Source organism: Cupressus sempervirens, chromosome 7, assembly GCF_028749045.1.
Source record: "Cupressus sempervirens isolate cs-2001-9-10 chromosome 7, ASM2874904v1, whole genome shotgun sequence".
NCBI lineage: Eukaryota > Viridiplantae > Streptophyta > Pinopsida > Cupressales > Cupressaceae > Cupressus > Cupressus sempervirens.
Genome location: NC_143124.1, coordinates 613,659,776 through 613,683,451, shown reverse-complemented (window position 1 = coordinate 613,683,451; position 23,676 = coordinate 613,659,776). Strand labels below are relative to the sequence as shown.

At 38.1% G+C, this 23,676-nt stretch overlaps 1 protein-coding gene across 2 annotated transcripts in view; it reads right to left on the bottom strand.

Moving 5' to 3' along the window:
• The window catches only part of LOC149548211 (protein SPA1-RELATED 4-like), a 185,719-nt gene that overhangs the window by 92,101 nt on the left and 69,942 nt on the right, over positions 1 to 23,676 (bottom strand). For both annotated transcript variants that reach the window (XM_089792255.1, XM_089792257.1), the window contains one exon: positions 20,079 to 22,163. In XM_089792255.1, coding sequence (XP_089648381.1) covers positions 20,079 to 22,058 — 1,980 coding nt within the window. In that variant the 5' untranslated portion in view covers positions 22,059 to 22,163. The remainder of the gene's footprint in view (positions 1 to 20,078; positions 22,164 to 23,676) is intronic.

Below are 23,676 nucleotides of genomic sequence, written 5' to 3'. Positions count from 1 at the left end.
AGTGGCTGCCTTCCCTAAGAATCCACTGCCTGCAAAGTGTAACTGCAATATTAGAAACCAATCCACTGCCTTGATCAAACTGTATGCATAGGAACCTTCGAATTTGATCTTGTTGAGGACTATGTCCCAACAAATCCACTCTCAGCACTAGGTTTTGCGTCCCAGGTGAGGAATGCTCTTCCAGAGCAATGGCATCCAAGATAGGATGATAAAATGATAAAAGATACTCATCTTTAGGTTGCCTTCTCCTTATATCCGCTCTCCAAGGCAATTCGAACCCTAAAAGAACCCTAAAGTGGATTTCATTTGAACTTTATAATATAACATTATTTTCCCAATAAAGGCGTCCAAATAGAAGGAAATCATTACTTTATTAATGTCAAATAGCTCCAAGCATCAAATAAGTCTCGGCAAGTGATAATCAAATACTAGAGACTGAGCTCTTTCCAACAAGCTATCACACATAGGCAAATCGATCCAAATGGAGCCAAAAAACTCCTTATTACTCCAAAATGGCTAAACACTTGGCCTTATTTAAATTATTAAAATGCTAACTGAGGAGAATATTTAAATATATTAAAATATTTTCCAAGTAGCCAAGGAACAACCCAAAAACCTCTAAAACATGAAATTGAGTTTGTCACCTACCTATGACTGATACCGGACAACCTAGGCCAACTGGCAGTCACACCCTCAAATCTAGGGATACTCTTAAAATATAGGGAACACACCCAAATCTCCTAAAATTGAGACTAGGGGGTGATCTCATAGAACATCAACTCTAGAGACGTCACCACCTCCTAAAAGGTAGGAATCTCCTCCTCCAATTAAGGAACTGACTCCTAAAATCAAGGAACTGCTCTCAACTGGTCTACTATTGCCTATAATACCAAATTCGCAGGCAAAAAGCCCTAACTGAGTCCCTAATCACCAATGCCAGCCTACAAGACTCCATAATAGGCTAACTCTCATGTCACTGCTAGACAGAGCTAAAAAAGGGACATGACAGACGAATTTTGGAGAGCAAATGAGATTCATTACCAAAAACTTAAAATTTGTGTCTTTAATAGGGAGGTTTTTGCCTCAAATTCCACAAGGATCAATCTTGGCTCATCAAACTCACAGATTTGGAGGTGTTTTATTCTCATTAAACCCTGTTTAGGGCACATTTTTGCCCAAAAATGCCTTTTGTTTGGTCATTTTTCTTCACCAACTCTTCAAGTTCTTGCCTCAAGGTATGTTCTAAAGCATTGCATTTCATTTCCATCTTGCTTACAACTCTTTTCAAGTTGCATTTGATGCCTCGGACGCCATTTTTGATATGCATTACATATTGCATATCAAATTCCACAAGTATCAATCTTGGCTCATCAAACTCGCAGATTTGGAGGTGTTTTATTCTCATTAAACCCTGCTTAGGGCACATTTTTGCCCAAAAATGCCTTTTGTTTGGTCATTTTTCTTCAGCAACTCTTCAAGTTCTTGCCTCAAGGTATGTTCTAAAGCATTGCATTTCATTTCCATCTTGTTTACAACTCTTTTCAAGTTGCATTTGATGCCTCGGACGCCATTTTTTATATGCATTACATATTGCATATGATTTGGTCAAAACTGTTGCTTTTTTATCTCTAACTTCCCACACTTAACAAGCAACGGATTTTGACTCAAGAAAGCATTCGCTTTGTAAGGATTGAGTCAAGATTCAAAATCTATTTAAGTCCCATTCATGCAATCTTTCTAAATCCAAAAATCTCATTGGATTCATTTTCAGATTTTGCATAAGAGATTAAAGAGACTCATTCCTTTGCTTCTTGAGGAAAAAAGGTAAGATTCTTTACCAATTTCATAGGGCATTGTTGTATAGATTTGTTCTTTTGTTTTTACAAATCATTTCATTTCAATTTTCAGATTTGCATTATGCATATGATGTGTTCCTTCTATCTTTCATCTAAATTCTTTAAGTTGCACATGCAAGTACTTCGCCTTACTTGTATGTGCGGTCGGGATTAAAACCATGCTCTTGAAAGAAACTATCATAAAAAGTGAGCTCATTGATCACATGCTTTTGTGTCCAAAAACCCTACTTCCATGCTTGCATGCGCTCCATTCATACTTTGCATACCACTGCCACATGACTTTAAAACTTGTAATGGTGGTTGTTTGCATGTCCTTGCACATTTACTTATAACAAAAATGAAAAAGTTCATTATAAGTAGATGTCTTTCCATCCATTCACATGCATTTTTCCACATAATATCAATGCTGTCTATAAAAAGTGAGCTCATTGATCACATGCTTTTGTGTCCAAAAACCCTACTTCCATGCTTGCATGTGCTCCATTCATACTTTGCATACCACTGCCACATGACTTTAAAACTCGTAATGGTGGTTGTTTGCATGTCCGTGCACATTTACTTACAACAAAAATGAAAAAGTTCATTATAAGCAGATGTCTTTCCATCAATTCCCATGCATTTTTCCACATAATATCAATGCTGTCTACATGTGCTTACACACTTCAAAAACCCATTTTTGGATTTTTCAACATTGAAACGCATGTTTTTGAGCTCAAACATTTGCATCCATCCGTTGTCCCAACAATTTCCAGCCATACCTTTCATGCAAAAGTTTCATAAAGTACCAATATGACCAATACCATAACTCCGTATCTCCTTCACAAGTAACCTTGTATTGTGAAAATATTAGGGACATCAATATCTCGCACTTGGATAACAAGGACTTTTTGAACAGAGTAAATGTTGTTGCTATAAGTGATATGACATGTATAAAACAAAGTGCAAATCATCTAGTCTCTAGTTTTCCTTTGGCTTCCCATGAACTTGAGTTCCTATGTGCTTGGACCAAGAAGTTTAATCTCTCATCAAAGACTATCAAGGACCAAAATGGGAAGACCATCATCGATCTAGATCCAAAGACTCTTGACAGAATCTTTCGAGTTCCACTGGTGCCTAACCATATTTACACCACCCTGGGGGACGGGGGGACAAGTTTCTGGGACAGGGGAACAGAGGCGCCTTATTTTGGGGACGGCGGGGGGACCGAGGGCATTATATATATTATACATATGGTACTTAAAATGCTAGTTATGAAAAGATTTATTGCAATATAAGATATAAAAATGTAAAAGAGTAAATACTTGAACATTGCATTGAATTGGAACGTCAAACATTAAACATAAATAGTCAAATCAGCCAATAGTTAACACTGGGACGTCTCCCCATCCTCGACAAAGGTGGTGGAATCTGTTGGCACCGCTGGGGACGAGGGAACATAGTCCCCAAGTCCTCAATGCATCCAAGTCCCCGGTGTGTGGGGCAAAAAGGGGGGAGACGCGTCCTCATGTTACTATGTGACTAACATCACAGGACATAAAGTCTTGGAGATATGGAACAATGATATGGCAAAATGCAGTAGGCATGTGAATGCTAACTGGTTGATAAACAAGAGGCCCAATCTTGTTAGATGGCCAAAAGGAGTGTGTCATTCTGATTTCAAGGAATGAACCAATGATCTTATCACACTACTTAGTCGCATTGTTAGACTCAAAGAATCCAACACCTTTGAGTCATGGATGTATAAGTTAATCTCTCTCATTGTTCGCTCCAAATGAAAGATCTTTTTGGGACAGATGATTAGTGATATGTTATCAGTGCAGCTCATTCAACTCTCTTCAATTGGGATCTTCTACATGAACTCATACCTGGTGTACAATGTTGCTGCCATGGGTTTTTTCTCAAGAGTTTCTACAAAGGGTGATTGCTTGACAGTGCTAGTTTGCAAGTATTTTGATCAGCTCACCTTGAGGTGTAACCGGATGCATTATAGGAGGGTGCAAGATGCTTTCTTTGGGCATTACATCTATCTATTCAACAAGGAACTTTCAAAGAAGTGTGTGTCTAATGGGGCTTGAGCGAAAGTGAATGAGTATGGTTGTTTGTTCCTCCAGTTTCCGATCTTCACATATATGAGAGTTGGTTATTTCAAAGATGAGTCATACACTCTTCCAAGATACCCCACTGACCAAATTATCCTCATGGAGTTGGCAAGGCAGTTGATGGCAGTACAAACTTACCATTCTTCCTTGCATAGACCAAGAGTTGGGATTTCATCAAGAAATCCTTAAAAGATTGGTGATTATTCACTGGATACTATACCTAAAGCCAAGAACATGGAGTCTAAGCTTCAAAGGATTACTTTGAAGAAATTCATGACACGAAGCGTTTGGATTGGTAGGGCATAAAAAAAAAAATCAGAAAATCCAGCATTCATGTTCATCATCTTGAAGACATTTGGGTTGATTTGTGCACAGAGATTGACATTTCATCGGATGGACTATTGTCCGTTGACTCTAAAGCAAATTGTGGACTTCAACCTCATAGAGATCCCTGCAGGGGTTCAAGATGATGATCAAATTATGGATCCAGAATACAACAAGCATCAACTTGATAGGCTACCTATTACATCTCCATCCTACTCATCCAAGGAGAGCATTTCCATAGGGGATCATTTTCAACTCATTCTTGTGAATACAAATATCTGGTCAAATAAAAGAGGATTGAGAAACATAAAGATTAAACTTGGAAGAGATTTTGATCTTACTGGTTCAATTGGTTTAAGGGTTGAAATGAGATGCAAACAAAAGGATGGCACAAAGTCTTCAGCAATAGACATTTAAAGCTTACCATCAAGGACAAAGCAAAGGGAAGTGTGCTTGAGGTGAAATTTGCAGAACCTCAAAACATTCACATTGACCTAAGTGGTCATAAACTTCCTCCACCACCAAGAAAGTGCTCTCCAAGGAGACCTCCTCTGGAAACATTGGTTGCTACTATTCTTCCCAATTTTGCACCAGCTTCAGCAGATTCAATGGATGCACCCTTGCATGCTGCCATGGATACTTTTCCTCCTAAGCCAACATCATTTCATGTGCATCCAACTTCGATCACACCAGCTATGCCCATTTCTTTGGTTGCTCCTACAGTTCAAATAGAGTATCACAACTTTAAAAGTGTATTTGCTACCTACACCATGCCAATTCCTAATGTCACAATTCCATCCATGGCATTAATGGATATTTAATCAACACGATTTGAGCCAGTTCGTTGCAGAAGTCAAACATAGTATCCCAGCTCCAGTGGCAATAAAGTCCAAGACCCCAACTATTGTGACTACAATTGCATAAACCCACCTGATATCCACTCTGGTTACCACTACTATTACAGGGCCCTTCACACTTCCTCCTTAGCTCACTACAATTGCTGAAAAGAGAAGGTAGAACTTCCACTCAAGGACCATGATTCCAACATGGTTACGAAGGCTAAGGTTTTTAAGACCAAAAAGGCCGAAGTGGTGGCAAGGATCTTAGTGGGTGTTGACAACACCAAGTATGCAAATGTGGTTGAGCCTCTCATTGAAAAGTCAGTAAAGCAAATGAAAACCAATTATTACAAGTTCATCATAGTTAAACATAGTAAACAACCTCGCTTGTCTTGTTAGCAGGATGCACATGATGCTGTGGGAAACGGAAAAACAAGCTCAACGAGGAGAACACTAGACGGTATGGCATCATTGAGAAGATGAAGGTTTCTTCTCTAGCAATTGAACCTTCAAAGCATGCAGTGCATATTAAGAGGAAAGCTAAGGTTGTGGATAATTGGTGTGATCACCTAGTATCTCAAGGAATGGATGTGATCGAGGACAGTTTTAGAATACTAAGGCGTGGGAGAGATGTTTTAGCTAGGTTGAAGGAGCTTCTTACTTCTTTTCATCAACAACACAAATCTCTCAAGGTGGACATGAATGTATGGAAGACCATGAATGAGGTTGACTTAGATGTTTTGTGCGCCTATGGGATTTTCTCTTCGGTGAAGATGTATTATAGTACCTTGCATCTAATGAACAACAGGGAAAAGGTGTTGCAAAACCTAGTGATTGAAGGTGAACCAATGGTACAATTTTGCAAGAAAACTTTGATTTTGGAGAGATTGATACTCTCACAAGTTATAGATTTTCACTTCGTAATCTACAACGGAATAAAAGAATGTAGCAGTGTGTGATGTCCCCATTTTCCAATTAGGTTTGAAAGCTATACACTGCAACTATTCGTCAGTACAATATGGGAAAATTGTATGTAAAACATATTAGCAAAATTAGGTTTAAGTAAATACTACCCTAGCTACCCTTCCTAATCCATCGGGAGAGATCCTTTCTCCAATCACCTAACCCTCTGGTGAGAACTACGTCTCGATTAGGTAATTGTCGTAGAAAGAGATTCTCCCTTAGGCCTCTTTGGGATCTCTGGTAACACTACTTGGTAGAGATCCCACCTCTACCAAGTCTCGTCTCTAACATTTGCATATGTTTGACCACTACAATATATATTTTCTCTACAAGATACTCAACATATATCTCTCTCTAGGATTCAATTTAGAATCCTGACATTCGATTATGAATGCCCTCTAATCTTTTATTCCTCCAAGAGGAACTCAACATTCTTAAAGAATGTCCTCTACCAAGATTCATACTTGGCCTCTATGAAAATTATAGAATTCTCATCTCATATATGGTTATCAATTTTTGATTGATAATTTAATCTATGATATAATTCATATGTCATATACCTCAACTACCTTTGGTTCTGATATGATGGTCTACTTTTTATATTATTCTCTCTGTTTGATATTAGAGTTAATTATATCCCTGTGATACTTTCACTAATTAATATTCTGACTATTTATCTTCAGTCTTAATTACTCTCTTTTTGGCTATCCTGCTGGTTTGTATCTTCTCCATCCAGGTCACTATATCATGTTCTTTTATAGATGTAGCTCCATGGTCATTCATCAACTTCATCTTTAGTCACCACTGTGTGTTACACATCCTCCTCCTCATTCCATATCACAAACTGTAATGAATGAACTGTTATGATCATGGCAAGATGCTACCGTTAAATCTATGTGTATGCATTGAGTAAGACATATCATGTGCATTGCTAGAAACTTCTGTTTCGTATAAGCTTTGATAATATTAATGTTGTATCCACTCTTCTCAGTTTCAATTATCCTTAATCCCTCTTTTTGATTCGATATATGTGATTGTTAGCTATCTATGTCCAATGACATAGCGCAAAGTTGGATTTATGAGATCTATATCCTCTGTTTGTTCAAAATTTAGCATTTTTGGCACATGCTTGGTTACCGACTTTGTCTATCATACCTGACATACTCTTTACTATAATCTTCCCCGTCAATTTCTCCATCGTATATTATCACCATCCTTGTAATGTTATTTGACCCCCATCTAACTTGATCGGTGATCCTTCAATAATTGTTTGATCAACCCCCAGGTTTATCTACTGTCTTTGCGAGTTGTATGTGATGTTGCCCGGTGATAGCTTGGTCTCCCATGGATGGTGGTCGTGTCTCTAATGCTATGCAGTCCTTCCCGCTTTGTTATTGGTCTTGTCTTTATTGTCTCGTCTTTAGCCCAGCCGACAAATACTATGCATGTCTGTCCTCTATGTAGACTATGATGTATTGTCTCACTCCTTTCATTGATGTCTTTTGTTGATATATCGATGGCTATATGTTGTAGTGGTATTTCTTTGTTTATTATTTTTCCAAGCCGATGCTTCCATCATTTCCTAATAGACTATCAAATTCGTTGAGGTTCTTCTATATTGTTGGATTGCTTCCCCATGGCTGTTGTAACCCATTTATGGTTCTTTTGTCTGTCGACAATGTCCTCTCTTCATTCGCTTATGATCATGGTTGTTGTCGTCCCTCTCTCCCCTTTCTATAACTCTATTATATATTATTTGATGTCTCTCCAATGGTCATATCAGTTCAAGTTTCTCATTATCTTTACTAACAAAATATTATATTTTAATATAATATAATATTTTTAGTTATAGAATTTTATTAATGTTTCATGAGATGATAATATATTGTTAATGTTTCATTCTTTATTATATATATAATATATTTAATAACAATTTATATTATTATGATTTGTTGGCATATAATTAATCAATCAATTATTTTATATATTTAAATTAAATTTTGATATATAATTATCTTGGGAGATGGGATATTACACAGTGTTACTTAAGAAAACAAATGTAATGTTCCCATTATAAAATAAATCATTTATAAAACTATTGTTAATAGGCCGATTGATTTAATATATCTCGAACCCATTTTTATTTTGTTTCCATAGTTTGCATCACCGTCAGCTATCTTTGTACACCCTCGGAAAGTTTTCCTGACGGGTATTTAAGCACGGCTTGTAGGTAGTCTCTAGATATGCATTTTATTTGGATTATTTCTGTATATTGCGAATTCCTGTTGGAATTCTCTGTAATTCGCCATTTCGGAAGTGAAAGGTCTTCCCTATTTGGCTCTTCCGGTTTCAGTGGAATTCAACCCTCACCCTATTCCATCGCCTATAGCACTTCGCTCGGATCTATCCAAAGCACCATCTTTTGGCAAATACTAACTGAAGGTTTTTTGTGTCCTAATTTCCATTATTGTTTAATTCTATCTGCTGAATTTAGATCTCTAAGTTTAGATTGCATGATTGAGTTTCCACCATCTGCACACCATTCATCTTTCTATACTCCAGGAGAATAGTCGAACAAGAACAATACACTATTGTACCACATCATTGTGTTCTGTACGGACTCTTGTTACACAGTATATGTGACCGTACGGCCCTCCTACTACATAGTGTCTTTGAGCATATGGCCTTCTGTCACACACCCATCCACCTCCATTGTACTTCTCCACCGTACAATAAACATCCACCATATGGCCACCTCGTCTGCCACCGTACGGCCTGTAGGTGCCTACCATACGGCCACCTTGGCTGCCACCGTACAACCTGTAGATGCCCATCGTACGACCACCTTGTTCTGCCACCGTACGGCCTCCATCATCATTCGTACTCCCCTCCATAACCAGCACTACCATACAGCCCACAGATCTAGTGTATCTATACTTTGTTCATCTCACACACAGAGGTCAGGAACCACACAATTGTTTGTCGCACACCCACAGAGGTCAGGAACCTTACAGTGGTATCAGAGCTTCGATCCTGCTAGCCTGTGGACAGTGAATGAGAGTTTATAGCCAGAAGAGAAGGACACATTCCGTTGATAAAATGGTTCCCGAACCGGAACCAATAGCTATCGAACTCGTGGCACTACTGAGAGAACTTGCTAGGAATCAGGCATAGATCACTGATACTCAGCGACTCGTGGAAGAGACTCTCAAAAAGTTGGCAGACAATAAAATATCCGGAGAATAGAATAGTCACAATGTGGACTCGGTGTCAGGTAAATCAAACCCTTATCCAACACACTCTCGACCTTTCATGTTGTCTTTTCCCCCACGGACGGAGGCACCACACAGAGGGAAACAACCAACTTTTAAAGAGATGCAAGAACAACTGAGAGAAGACTGGAAGAATGCGAATTTTGAGGAGGATATATCCTACAAAGATTACGCAAATCTTACAATGAGATATTTAGGAGGCACAAATAGAGGATACTTTAAATGATCTCAGAAGAAAGTTGAGTAAAGTAAATCTGTCTCCATTTGATGGATCTGGATCCATATCTGCAAAGCGTGGGTAATGAAGGCCGATACTTACTTCTAGCTAAATCCTATGCCAAAAGAAGAAGCAATCAAATTTGCGGCACTACACTTGGAGGGAGTTGCACATGAATGGTGGCATCACGGCACCATCACACTGGGGAATGATCAAATAACTACTTACGCAGAATTCACTAAGAGATTGATAGAGCGATTTGATGATAAAGATCCGGAACTCACTTTCAAAGATTTGGCACAACTAAGACAAACTGGATCGGTCGACCAGTACATTGCGAAATTTAAGAAACTCTCTTCTTTGGTCACGAACAATTTTGAAAGAAAACGGAGAGTGCTCTTCATGGACAGATTGACAGAACTACTAAAAGGTTGGGTAAAAGGGTTCAATCCTACCACCTTGTCAGATGCTATTAAGAAGGCACAGAGCATGGCATCATCATCGACGTCAACCTCCTAAAGTTACTCACACCCAAACCGCCGGTGTTTCCGAGGGATGAAGATAATAAACCTCCACCGAGATTGCCGTCATTGGACGAAGCTACCAAACAGGAACTCCGAAGGAAGAAATTATGTTTCAATTGCAAGGTACTATGGGAACCTGACCACAAATGCCTCGGAAAAGGAAAAATACACTACATTGAGGTCGTGTCCGATGATGATGATGAACAGGAAGAAACGCTTGCCGAAGACAACCAACATCATGACGACACCGACATGGTTAGTTTGAACTGTACGAAAAGAATTGCAACTTTGGTACGGTGCGGAGGAACTATTGCCCTAGCTGGTTGCCAGAGATGCACAGTTTTTCATGTACGAGGTACCCTTCAAGGACAAAAGGTTACAGTGATGCTGGATAGTGGAGCCACTCTAAATTTCATAAACTCAACTCTGGTGAAGCAAAGAGGTCTACCTATGGAGACGCACACAAGATTTCAGGTCAAGGTTGCCGGAGGGACTCTTCTGCCATGCACGCACCTTGTTCCTCAGCCAAGTATCACAATGGCGAATCACACAGTGACCAAGGATTTCTTCATAGTGGACTTTGATGATATGTAGGTTATTCTAAGCATACAGTGGATGGAGACACTTGATGAATACACTCAGAGTTTCAAACGGATGGATTTCACTTTCTTTGTCGATGGAAAGAAGGTTGTTCTTCACATAATGGAAAATGAGGGTTTGAAAGAAGTTTTTGCGCATCAAATGGAGGCAATTTTTCGACGTGATGACATTGCTTGGGCCGCACATTGTTTTGTTTTGACAAAACCTATAAAAGGGCAACGAACACCTCTCCAAGATGACAATCTCCAAAAGATTTTGAGCAACCACGATAAAGTTTTTATAGACATTCTTGTCGGCATACCACCACATCGAGGGTTTGAACATACAATCGAGTTGGAAGCAGGAGCCAAACCGGTCATAACCACACCGTACCGTCATCCCAAGAAGTTCAAAGATGAGATTGAAAAGACGATTCAAGAACTGCTAGAGAAAGGATGGATCTGTCCCCAGTTCTAGACCTTTCGCGTCTTTGGTGGTATTGGTCAAAAAGGATGGGACGATGCTCATGTGTGTGGATTATCGTGCGTTGAACAAAAATAAATAAAGAATAGATATTCAATTCCAAGGATAGATGAGTTGCTGAATGAATTACATGGCGTAGTCTATTTTTCGAAAATAGATCTCCATTCCGAATACCATCAGATCCGCATGAGGGAGGAAGACGTAGAAAAGACGGCCTTTCGTTGTCACTACGGGCATTATGAGTTCCTGGTCATGCCATTCGGATTGACAAATGCACCTGCTACATTTCAATCATTCATGAATCGCATCTTCAACAAACAATTGCATAAGTACTTATTGGTATTTTTTGATGATCTTATTTATAGCAAGACATGGGAGGAGCACATAAAGCATCTGGAGGAAGTCCTAAGGATCATGAAGGAACAATCTTTGTTCGCCAAGCAATCCAAGTGTGAATTCGGTATGACAAAAATACTGTACCTGGGGCATGTCAGTAAATATGGATTTCAAGTTCATCAAGAGAAGATTTGGGCTATCCTTGATTGGCCTCCCCCAAAATCACTCTCGGAATTGCGAGGATTTTTCAAACTGTGCAGTTATTACTGGAGGTTCGTTAAAGGATTCTTTCAGCTCAGTGCACCCTTAACAGATCTTACAAGGAAGGGGTCTTTCCAGTGGAATGAAAAGGCACAACTCACTTTTGATAAACTGAAAGAGGCAATGAGCACTTGTCCCATACTTGCATTACCTGATTTCACTCGACCATTCATTTTGGAGTGCAACGCATCCGAAGAAGGCATTGGCGCGGTACTGATGCAAGATAGACACCCCATAGCCTATAAGAGCAGGAAGCTTACACAAACGGAATGCCTATATTCCATCTACGACAAAGAGATGTTGGCCATCGTACATGCACTAACCAAGTTTTGACAGTATCTGACGGGTGCCAAGTTTATCGTCTGTACGGATCACAACAATTTGAGATATTTTCTAGAGCAACAAGACTTGAATGAAAGGCAACAAAAATGGGTAAGCAAGGTTCAAGCTTTTGATTTTGACATTGAATATGTGAAAGGAAAGAACAATGTGGTTGCAGATGCCTTGTTCAGGAAACCCACCATCTACTCACTAAACCAGATTTCAGTTGATTGGAAAGCACATTTGTTGGTAGAATATTCCAAAAACACATTTGCCTGCGAGCTAATGGATGGCAACACCCAGGATGATCGGTACGAAGTGGTGGATGACATTATCTACTATAAGAATCAGTATTTTTAGTGCCAGAATCCAAATTGAAGCAGAAAATCTTGAAGGAAGTACACGACTCACCCTTGGCAGGACACCCGGATTTCCTCAAAACTTACAGAAGTCTCCGGGAGAGGTTTTCATGGAAAGGACTTAAAGAGAACATGTTGTAGTATGTAAGAGAGTGTGTGGTCTGCCAACAGAACAAATTCGAACATACTCTACCTGTCGGGTTACTTTAAACCTCTGCCAATTCCAGAACATAAGTGGGAAAGTATCTCGATGGATTTCATAACAGGGCTTCCCAAGGTGTACGGAAAGGATTGTATTTTCGTGGTGGTTGACAGATTGACAAAGTAGGCACATTTCTTCGTCATCCCCTCAAATCTTCAGGCGGTCAAAGTTGTTGATCTATTTTTTAGAATAGTCTTTCGTCTGCATGGGTTACCCCAAAACATTGTCAATGATCGGGATGGGCCCTTCATCAGTATCTTCTGGACAAAATTGTTTCAGATGGCAAGGACAGAATTGTCACCAAGTACTAGTTACCACCCACAAACAAATAGACAAACGAAGATTGTAAACAAGTGGCTCGAAGGTTACCTTCGGAACTACGTTTCGGCACAACAATGAGCATGGGTCAAATGGTTACATCTAGGGAAATATTGCTACAATACCATGTACCCATGTCCATCGGAATGGCACCATTCAAAGCTCTGTACGAATACAAACCCCTTTCCTTCATCGACAAAGTTCTAGGTGATAGCCGCGCACCAAGGGCGAGGGACTGGCTTCAAGAGGGTCAGGACATACTGAGATGCTTTAAGGAAAACTTATAGCGGGCACAAAATCAACAAAAGATGTACACCGCGAGACACAGAATGGAGAGGAGTTCCAAAGTAGAGGACTTAGTCTATCTCTAGCTCCAGCCATATCAACAATCCTCATTGAAGGAAAAGGGAAAAGAAAAATTGAAGCCACAGTTTTATGGCCCCTATCGTGTAGTTCGTTGCGTTGGTTAAGTCGCATACGAGCTAGAACGTCCAGAGGGAAGCCGTATTCATAACATCTTCCATGTTTTATGCCTGAAGAAGGCCTTAGGGTAGAATGTCATGGTAGCCATAGACCTTCAACCACTCAATGAAGGAAAGCTCATAATGGAACCAGTTGAGATCATCGAAGTACATGAGAAGACTTTGCAGAACTGCACAGTGAAGGAATATTTGATGCATTGGAAACACTTGCCATTGGACGACATGACGTGGGAGGCCAAGCACATTCTCCAGCACCCGGGATTGCATTTGCTTGAGGTCAAGCAAAATTTGGGGCGGAGGACTGTAATGTTCCCGTTATAAATAAATCATTTACAAAACTATTGTTAATGGGCCGATTGATTTAATATATCTCCGACCCATTTTTATTTTGTTTCCGTAGTTTGTATCGTCATCGGCTATCTTTGTACACCCTCGGAAAGTTTTCACGACAAGTATTAAAGCACAGCTTGTAGGTAGTCTTTAGGTATGCATTTTATTTGGATTATTTCTATATACTATGAATTCTTGTTGGGATTCTCTGTAATTCGCCATTTTGGAAGTGAATGATCTTCCCTACTTGGCTCTTTCGGTTTCAGTAGGATTCAACCCTCACCCTATTCCATCGCCTGTAGCACTTTTCTCAGATCTATTCGGACCACCATCTTTTGGCAAATAATAATTGAAGGTTATTTGTTCCTAATTTTCATTATTGTTTAATTCTATCGGCTGAATTTAGATCTCTAAGTTTAGATTGCATGATTGAGTTTCCACCATCTGCACACTATTCATCTTTTCATGCACTAGGAGAATAGTTGAACAAGAACAATACACAATTGTACTACATCATTGTGTTTTGTACAGACTCCTGTTACACAAAATAAGTGAGTGTGCGGCCCTTCTGCTACATAGTGTCTCTGACCGTACGGCCTTCTGTTACACACCCATCCACCTCCACCGTACTTCTTCTCCAGCGTACAGCAAACATCCACTGTACGGCCACCTTGTCTACAACCATACGGCCTGTCGATGCCTACCGTACGGCCGCCTTGGCTGCTACCTTACAACCTGTAGGTGTCCATCATATGGCCACCTTGTTCTGCCACCGTACAGCCTCCATCATCATCTGTACTCCCCTCCATAACCAGCACTATTGTATGGGCCACAAATCTAGTGTATCCGTACTTTGTTCGTCTCACACACAAAGGTCAAGAACCACACAATTGTTTGTCGCACTCCCACAGAGGTCGGGAACCTTACAACAAAAATGTTTTGAATAAGTTGTCAATTCTTGCACAAAGCACAGGAGAACCAGATTTAGCAGTTCTACAAGAGTCATTGCATTAATTTGGAAAATTCATGTACATGTTGCGAAGATCTCTTCAAAGTGCCTTGGGCACTTATTTCTCATTATTTTTAGGGGTAGAAGTAGTTTATGGCAGATTACATGTAAAAGCAATATATATTGTAAATAGAGGAAACATGCGCACGTATACAAGCTTCATGTAATTAAGATGCAATCGCATTAGGTATGCAACTTTGAATAAGTCACAATTAGTTAGATGTTTTTTAGAAAAAAGTCAAAGTGGTTGAGGGTTTCCCCTTTCTTCTCCACCTTTCTCTCTCTTATTTTCCTATGTAAAGGAAAGAGAGCATTGTAAATAATCATCTTTTGTTTTATGCCTACGTCGAAGTTGCTTGTAACTTGAAGACTTTATGTTTCTCGATACAAAATTTTTGAATTGAATAAACAAGCAGCAGTTCTCAAACTTTGCGTTGTGAAGCTTGAAGTTGATCTTTGTATTCTTATGTTGCATTGATCTGTTTACCTTTGATTTAGTTTATAGTTTATTCATGTGGAGCATTGGAGGGTTCAATTTGATTTCTTGAAGACTTTGAGCTTCTAGAAACAGAATTATTAAAGTTTGATAGTAGCTGCAAGTACTCAGAATTAAAGACTTTGTGCCTTAATTTAGAGTATATTATTTTAACTTGGATAGTTGACAAGAGACTTTGTGCCTTGGGATTAATTGTACGAGACTTTGGGTTCTTATTGTTAATCAACCAAATATAACTATACTTGTTGTCTTAGGATTTCTTCTTAGGTCAACCACCGAGCCACCGGTATTATCGTAGCAATAAGTATGTTTTGTTAAATTGCAAGTAGTTGTTTTTCCCATACAATCATTCCTGAAAAAAAGAGGAGCTGATTCAGAGAAGCAACAATTTGTTAATTTCAGTTAGGTCTTCATTGTAGCCACCTACGGGACAAAGGGAGTCTCCCTTACTGCTGAGAGGAGAGATTTATCTCACAAAACAATTTCCTAAAGTCATAATTTTGTAGGTTGTGGTTTCAATGACTTGCGAAGTTTTTAGCCAACAATAACAACACGTGTCAATTGGTAGGAAACAAATAACAATGATTGCTTTAATTGTGTTTGACACAATCATATCGAACAAAGAAAATTGTCCACATATCGGACTACCTTCCTTCACCTCAAGAATCACATGCGAAGTGTTCAATTGCAAGTTAAACATACAACTATTTTCTAGCAACTACCCACAAGCCAACAAGTAATAGGCAAAATAATCAGCCATTGACTTGGTAACAAAAGATGTCTGAACTTTTATAACTATTAAAAGGTCAGGCTGACCCTCTCCTTTTTAATAAATCAGCAAGACAAAAAAGATTCATCTGACAATCCAAATAATATAAACATGGCTACATGATCCCTAAAAATGGATCATAGATTCCTATTTTATTCCTGTTTTTCCTAGCTTACATATTTCCAAATTTGATCAAACTTCCTAAAGAATTTTGATTATGTATCACATGTATGTTTCTTACAAGTGATATCTATTTCAAGAAGAAGCAAAATATACTTTACAAACTCCTAATGAAACCATTTCAATTTATTAAAATATTTCCATGAACATAGTTGGCTAAAAAATTGTGAGTCACTATGACCACAACTTACGAAATTATGACTTTAGGCAATGTCGCATGAGATTCTGCTCTCCTCTCAGCAATAGTGGAAGCTCCCTTCTTACCCTAGGTGGCTTCAATAGGAACATAACTGAAATTACAAAAGGGGTGGCTCTCTTAATCAATTCCTCTTTTTTCAGGAATGATTTGCATACAACTACAATTTTCCAACTTAACAAAAGTTTCTTGTTGCTACAATAATATCGGTGACCCTAGAATTGACTCAAGAACAATACCAGAGGTAGAAGTTTACTTTTCATATTTTGAGAAAAAAGTATAGGAATCAGAGACTCTTCCGATTGTCCCGAATTAAGATTCAAGTAGAATAACCAGTAAGGCACAAAGTCTCTCAATGAACACTCTCAAATTTAATAAAAACACTTACAACTAAAGCCCAATGTCTTCAGCTCTTAGTAATTGCAGCCACTACCAACTATAACAATTTGTCTTCCTGCAGCACAAAGTCTTCAAAAGTTCAAATTGGCTCTCAATGCAATAGGTAGCTCAAAGTCTACACAATTGAATTCATTTCCTTCTTGAGAAAAGCTTTAAAACTCACAATCAATATCCAGAAAATGTCATCATATAACACCTTGAATCAGCACAAAATTTGAAAGCAAGTTGCCCCTTTTATTAAAAGAAATCCAATTTACATCTAAGCTCAGTGTTAGAGTGCAAAAAAGAACTGGCAAAATTTTCTTGCATTTCTGAAAGATGATTATTTACAATGAGCTCCTTTCTTTATATAAGAAAAGGTGTGGAGAGAAAGGTGGAGAAAAAAGGGGAAATCTCTTAACAACCTTGACTTATTCTTTAACTAACTAACTAAATTTGACTTATTCAAAGCTACAAGGCTTAAAGCACTTGCAACATGATTACGTAAGACAACACTATCACATGCAATTGCATTGTGTTTTTACATTACATGTAATTTGTCAAATACAAATTACAAATACATGATGAGATATTCTAAATGTCTGACAAGACATGACCTATTACATCATGATTTATTGGTCACCATGCTGCTACAAGATGCATGATGGTTGCATTGCTCAGGTTTGGTAGAAGCATGTTGATATGGAATAAGAACTTGCATCCTGGACTGTTTTGTAGTATAATGCTGGTTTGATCCTGAAAAGCACATTTGTTTCTTTTATCTCTGTCATTAAAGCATTCTCTGCATACAATCATTCCATCTTTCATCACTTCCTTTGTATGTTGTTGTTCTTTAGTCACCAGAAAAAGTCATAAAATAGTCTTTCAAGCTTAAACTTTGCATATCTAGAAGAGTATGCTTATAGGATATAAGTAGAAGACCTTTGAGCAACAGATTGTGAAAGATTTTAGGCAGAACCAGCTCTTCAAATGAGGGAAAAACTCAAAAACGAGATTATCTGCAGGCACTACATATGAGGGTACAACGAGCATAAAGCAAGGAAATAAGGTGCATATGCATGTATATACAAAAGGGAAGATTATTTACTCATATGTGGGGTTTTGTCTGTCACATTACAAGTTAATAGGTAAGCACTTGAACCTCACGAACAGGATTTTTATGTCCATTTGCAGCCTTGGTAAAAGCATTGAATGAGTGTAATGTGCTTGAAAGGTGGGCTTTTATCTTGCACTTGCATGTGAGAACAAATAAGTTGCTTCTTCATAGCAAGTCAATGTTTAGAATGGCGGTATTTAATCTCGACTGCATATACAAGAATGAAGAGATTCTTGCATATGCAACTTGAAGAATTTTAGGCGGAAGAAGGATCATTATTAAAACTAAAAAGCATAGAAATCTGAAAATGAAATGAAAGACTTGTATTTTTAAAAATATATATACAACACATGAAAAACAAATCATAACTATAGAATGCCCTTAGAATTGTAGGGTGGTGCATTGAATCTTGGGTGGGAATTCTACCTGTTCAGCTGAGGACTAGCTATTATGTTTGTCCCCTACCCCAAAATTGCACAAGGAAAATTTACCTACTTTGGCAAAAAAATAAGATAAGTTATTCCCAAAACCTTTGAAGCACTCTAAAAGTAAATCCAAATGATTGTTGGATTAAGAAAATGGTCCCTAAAAAATGTTATATAGATGAAGATTTTGACTCAATCTTGTAGATAAATGACTGCATATTCAAGTCAAGATTGAATGTTTGACAAGTGTACATGATGGAAAAACAAAATGCATAAGTTTAGCAACAAGATTGAAAGAATCAAATCTGAAAATGTTTCGAGTTTGATACAAGATCCAATGGAAAACAAAAACGGCGTCCAAGGAGGAAGAAATGTGGATTTGAATGAATAAAACAAGCCGGAAATCCTGTTTTTATGCCCTAGGTGAGTTTCTCGCTTCAAGTTGCAAGTATAAAAGCTTGCATTTGCTTCAGCAAAACCCGTTTTTGCAAAAAACGTGCCCTAGACGAGCTTTCAAACTCCAAACACAGCTCTTAAAACTTGAAATTTTTCATCTCCAAGTTGTTTTTGGTCAAAAACATGCCCTAGAGAGGCTGTTTTTTTGCAAGATGCTCTTAAAAGCATGCAAATGCTTCAAAAATCACCACCCAGTCTTCTTGGAGTCATATGCAACAATAGAGGGAATAGAAACATGTTTCTTGATAGCATTTACACATATTCTCTAACAAAATTGCGACTTCCAGCTCTTGTAAGATAAAACACACTTTTTCATATCATTTACATGTAAAAACACTTAGTTACCCAGGTTCGCTGTTTTGGCCCAAGAACCATGCCTGGGTTCGAACCAGTTCGAAATACTGGTCCGGTTCGACCCAAGTTCGATCAAGGTTCAATTTTCACTAGGCTGGTTCGAACGCGCAGTTCAGAATTTGAACCCGGGCGAATTTTGGCTGCCCAGATCAAATTAGGGACAAATTTGGGCAAATTTGGATGAATTTGGACGAATTTGGGATCTAAGATTCAAGTTACATAATTTAGATTTTATTTTAATTGTTTACATGTCATGTCTTCATAGATTGCTAGTTCATCTGCTTCAGAGAGAAATTTACATGCTAATCCCCGATAGAAGATTACATGCTAGATTAGTTGCTGATTCTATATGATAGATATAAGACTTTACTTAAACACACAAACTGAACATATAGGAAAAAGTAAGGGAAGAGTTGCATAGATGCAAGGAAAAGGTCCGCTCTGAAACTGAAAAGAAAGTCACTGTCAACATTATCAAACGTTTCTTGTAGCTCAATAGACAAAGAACAATACCCCATCCAGAAAATGTACTTTGTTCATAGAGTATGTAATAAAAAGATGGAATAGTGTCTCATACATTCAATGTACTCTATGCAGTGATGCAAATTACATAATGAAACAGAAAAAAATTTAAACTTTAAAGAATCAATATTAAGAAAAAAAGCAGATAGAATTTTTTAATATAAAACACAACAGAAATGTTTCCAAAGAACAAAGAAAATTAACTGCCATATAGCTTTAAAATATGAAAAAAGCTAACATGAGACTAAGTACATCAAAACAACCATACTAGTCCACTAAAGTACAATACATTGATTAAAATGTATGATGAGTAATCAATTCTAAAAATATAGTAAATTGCTAAAAAATCCTCAAAACTAAAGATTAAATTGTGCGTCACGATGTTTTTTGAATCGTGCTGTGTACACATACCTCAAATAATAGAACCCCTAAAGCATACATGTCAGATGAAAATGTCGGTGTTCCACCATTAAGCTCTTCAGTACTGCTATACCAGTTCTTCTCCAGAAGCAAAAAGTCTTTTCTGTCAAATGCTCCTAAACTACTTTGGTATTGCTCCCAAGTTTGTTCTATGACCTGCTGCTGGCCTTCACTGAGCCTGTTTCTGGAACTCTGAACATTCGCTAAAAGCAAATTTTCATCTATAATACCTTCTGTTGTATGATCTAAAGAAAAAGGTTCATAGGCTTGTCCAGGAAACATATCAAACGAGTTAGATTTGCCAAAGGATCCCAATCCTTCATTTTGAAAACTAGCATCAGGTCCAACATAAAAATGATTGCTCTGTTGGTTGCCTGAACCAGATATACTCAGCTTCTGATTTGGTATCTGAAATGTACCACCATAGCCCTGCCCATTAGCAAAATCTGTTGTCGAGCTCTGTCTGGGTCGTTTTCTATTTTGATGGAGCTCTGGTGAATGAATTACACGACCATATGAACTGTACTCTTGATTTTTGAAAAACTCAAACCTGGATTGACATGGAGACTCAAGATATATGACTCGGTTTAATGACGAAAGCACAAAACAAGAAGGGCATATGTTTCTTAAAACCATTTCCTGTGAGTGTGCATGTCCTACTATTTCTAATATTTGTTTGAAAAAATGTAAATTCTCGATTCTATTGACTTTCCGTGATGTCTGGCTGAGCCACTGCCGCAAGTTAAGGCAATTCTGTGTGCTTCCATTGCTGGTTTCCATGGTAGCATGCAGACCCAACTCTGATGCATGAACACTTGAAATGCTAGACAGTTGGCAGTTCCCTTCTCCATGATGCTTGCACAATTCTCTTTCTGACTTCTGGCTTCTTGCCTCAGACATGGAGATATCAGAATGAACTGTAACCTGTCTAGCTGCTGCACTTCTGTTGTCATTTAGAGAGTCTTTAACCAAAAATTGGTAAGAGCAAGAAGATGATAGAATTTTGGTTCGTATTCCTTCCGACATTTGTGTCACTGGTTTGCTTGCTGGTGATGGCCCACTATAGCTGTTGTTGCTATTCAAAACATGAGCATTTGCATGAGAGGTCTGTAGCAAATGTTTGCTGTTGGAAAACTTTTCTGGAAGGCCAACTTTTAGTTTTAAATGATTTGATGTTGCAGAGCTGTCTTGTTTCATTCTGGCACAATGGTCAAGAGCATTCTGCCTATTTTCTACATCCTCTTGGAGATTGAAATTACAACCTCGAAAGGATGATATTTGAGAACTATGACCTGCTTTTTCCATAGAGGTTTCATTGTGCACTCCAAAGCTTCCCGCAGAAGCTGCCAGATGATATAGATGATTCCAGGGTCCTAAATTATTTGGTCGAAATCTAACATGACCTTGATTAACACGATCAACAGATTGCTCGTCATAGTATATTTTTGATTCCTTACTTTTCCTGACATTGGAACCCTCATTTGGCCTATTCGAATGACTAGTAGATGGTTTTAGATAGTTCTCTGATGTGCATACCTCAAGCAAAGCCCCAGAACTTAAGCTTGCAAAAGGTGTAAATCCAGCACTAAATTCCGGTTCAGACACAGAGAGGTGGGGAGAACATGTATCTGTATAAAAGAGTTCTTTTACCTTGGATTTTGGTTCTGCTGTCTGTACATTGTTGCCAACAGACATCTGCAGATTGGCCGCAACATGAACACTGTCATCTGTGTGCGACTTTAATAATGAAATTGCTTCTGGTAAGTCATTTGTTGGGCAACTAACGACACCTCCTGCATCTGATGAATAGCAATACTCAATCTGAGAAGTCGGGATGTGATTTTCTTGTTGACTGGTTACAAGAGATTTACTGAGGCCCCCATCATCAGTCAACTTTCTAGTAAAACCTTCATCTTCTTTTACTGGCATTTGAACAGAATCAAGGTATCTTGGTCCAAAAGCATGCTTCATAATATAATTGATACAACCAAAAGAGTATCAAGAGTCATATTCGTATCCAATTATCTTGTACTTCTCAGAACAAGTAAGCTGCCAAATTGCCTCATTTCTTCATACCTGCAATTCCAATTGATTTTGGATTATCAATTCAACATTAGAAAATCCATACAATTAAACTATACCATGGGATTGTTTCTACAGCAATTCAAACAATCTCACTGGATCAACTCAGTGCCACTCTACTGGTAAGAAAAGCATCACATTCTCCATTCATTGCCATCTATAGAAACAGTAGAGAAATGATTCAATATTTGTAGGTACAAACAATTGTATACCCAGATGTTCAAAACAACAAAAAGAAAAGATTCATGCTATTTCTTCTAAACACTAATTTAGTGACCTCTTGAATAACAAGAAAAGGCAAATAAGTGTTATAGTCATTACTGCTGTAATTACCTTTTCCAGCACAGATGTAAAATATTCTTGAGAGGGGATTGCAAAAGACAATATGCAAAGATAAACTTCACAACTAAAGATGAAGCCTTGAAGGTTTGGATGATACCTTTTAGTCTTGTTAATGCTCCAATTATCTGTAAACTGGTGCAAAAATATGTGTTGGTTTGCCACAAGAATGCAATGGAGCATCTGAAATGAGAGAGGAATGGACCGTACTTGATCCATGTAAAGGATTTTGTTATGTATATCATTGTGTGATGTGACCATTCTATCTTCATCAAGAGCTGCAAGTTACAATCTATGTTCCTCGGAAACGCATAGTCAGAGATTTTTCAGTCTCTCCAAGTATACAAAGGGCATCCCCTAGCTGACCCCTATTCCTTGCACTAGCCAAAGAGCAAGGGGATGGCCAACTTTCCACACAATTGTGCACTGGAATTTTTTCCCAGAAAGGTCCTGAGTTGAAAAATGGTTTTTTATTACTTACCATGATTGCTTTATTCTTTTTGTTTTGTGGGGCCGCACACCACACTAAGCTCCAAATAAAATAAAATAAAGAGCATCCTTATCTAATTCTGACTTGTTTTTTCATGCCAAAAACATTTATGGGGAAGTTGGACGAAACAAAAATCATTTTGTGCAGGGTTTGAAAGTGCAACTGTAGAAATCAGCAATACTGAGTCACTGACCATTGCAAAGTGAGGTGGCAAGAAACTGAGGTGTTAAGTGGTCCTTCCATAGTTCTCTGTTTTTGTCACTTGTTCTTTTTCAGAATTTAAAGAAAAAAATGTGTGATTTTATTATTTTCTAATTTCGGCCTGCACTTGCATTATTGTTTCACAATACTGTTGGATCTCCGAGGACTGCTGCAAATGTACTAAGCACTGCCATAATGTCTGGTATGTATGTTCCAAATGGCAGCGACCTCTTATTTGTAATGAGAAAAGGATAAGAAGGGACATGTCCCTTCATGGGACATGTGTATTCATTAATTTGATAATTAATATAATAACAAATATAATCATATATATATATATATATATATTTCTCTCACATAATAAACTGATATCTCATATGTAATTATATCTCATATATAATTATATATAGCCATAGTTTTATCCGACTGAAGCTACCAAACATCAACACTACCTCTTAGCTAGGGAGGATAAACACA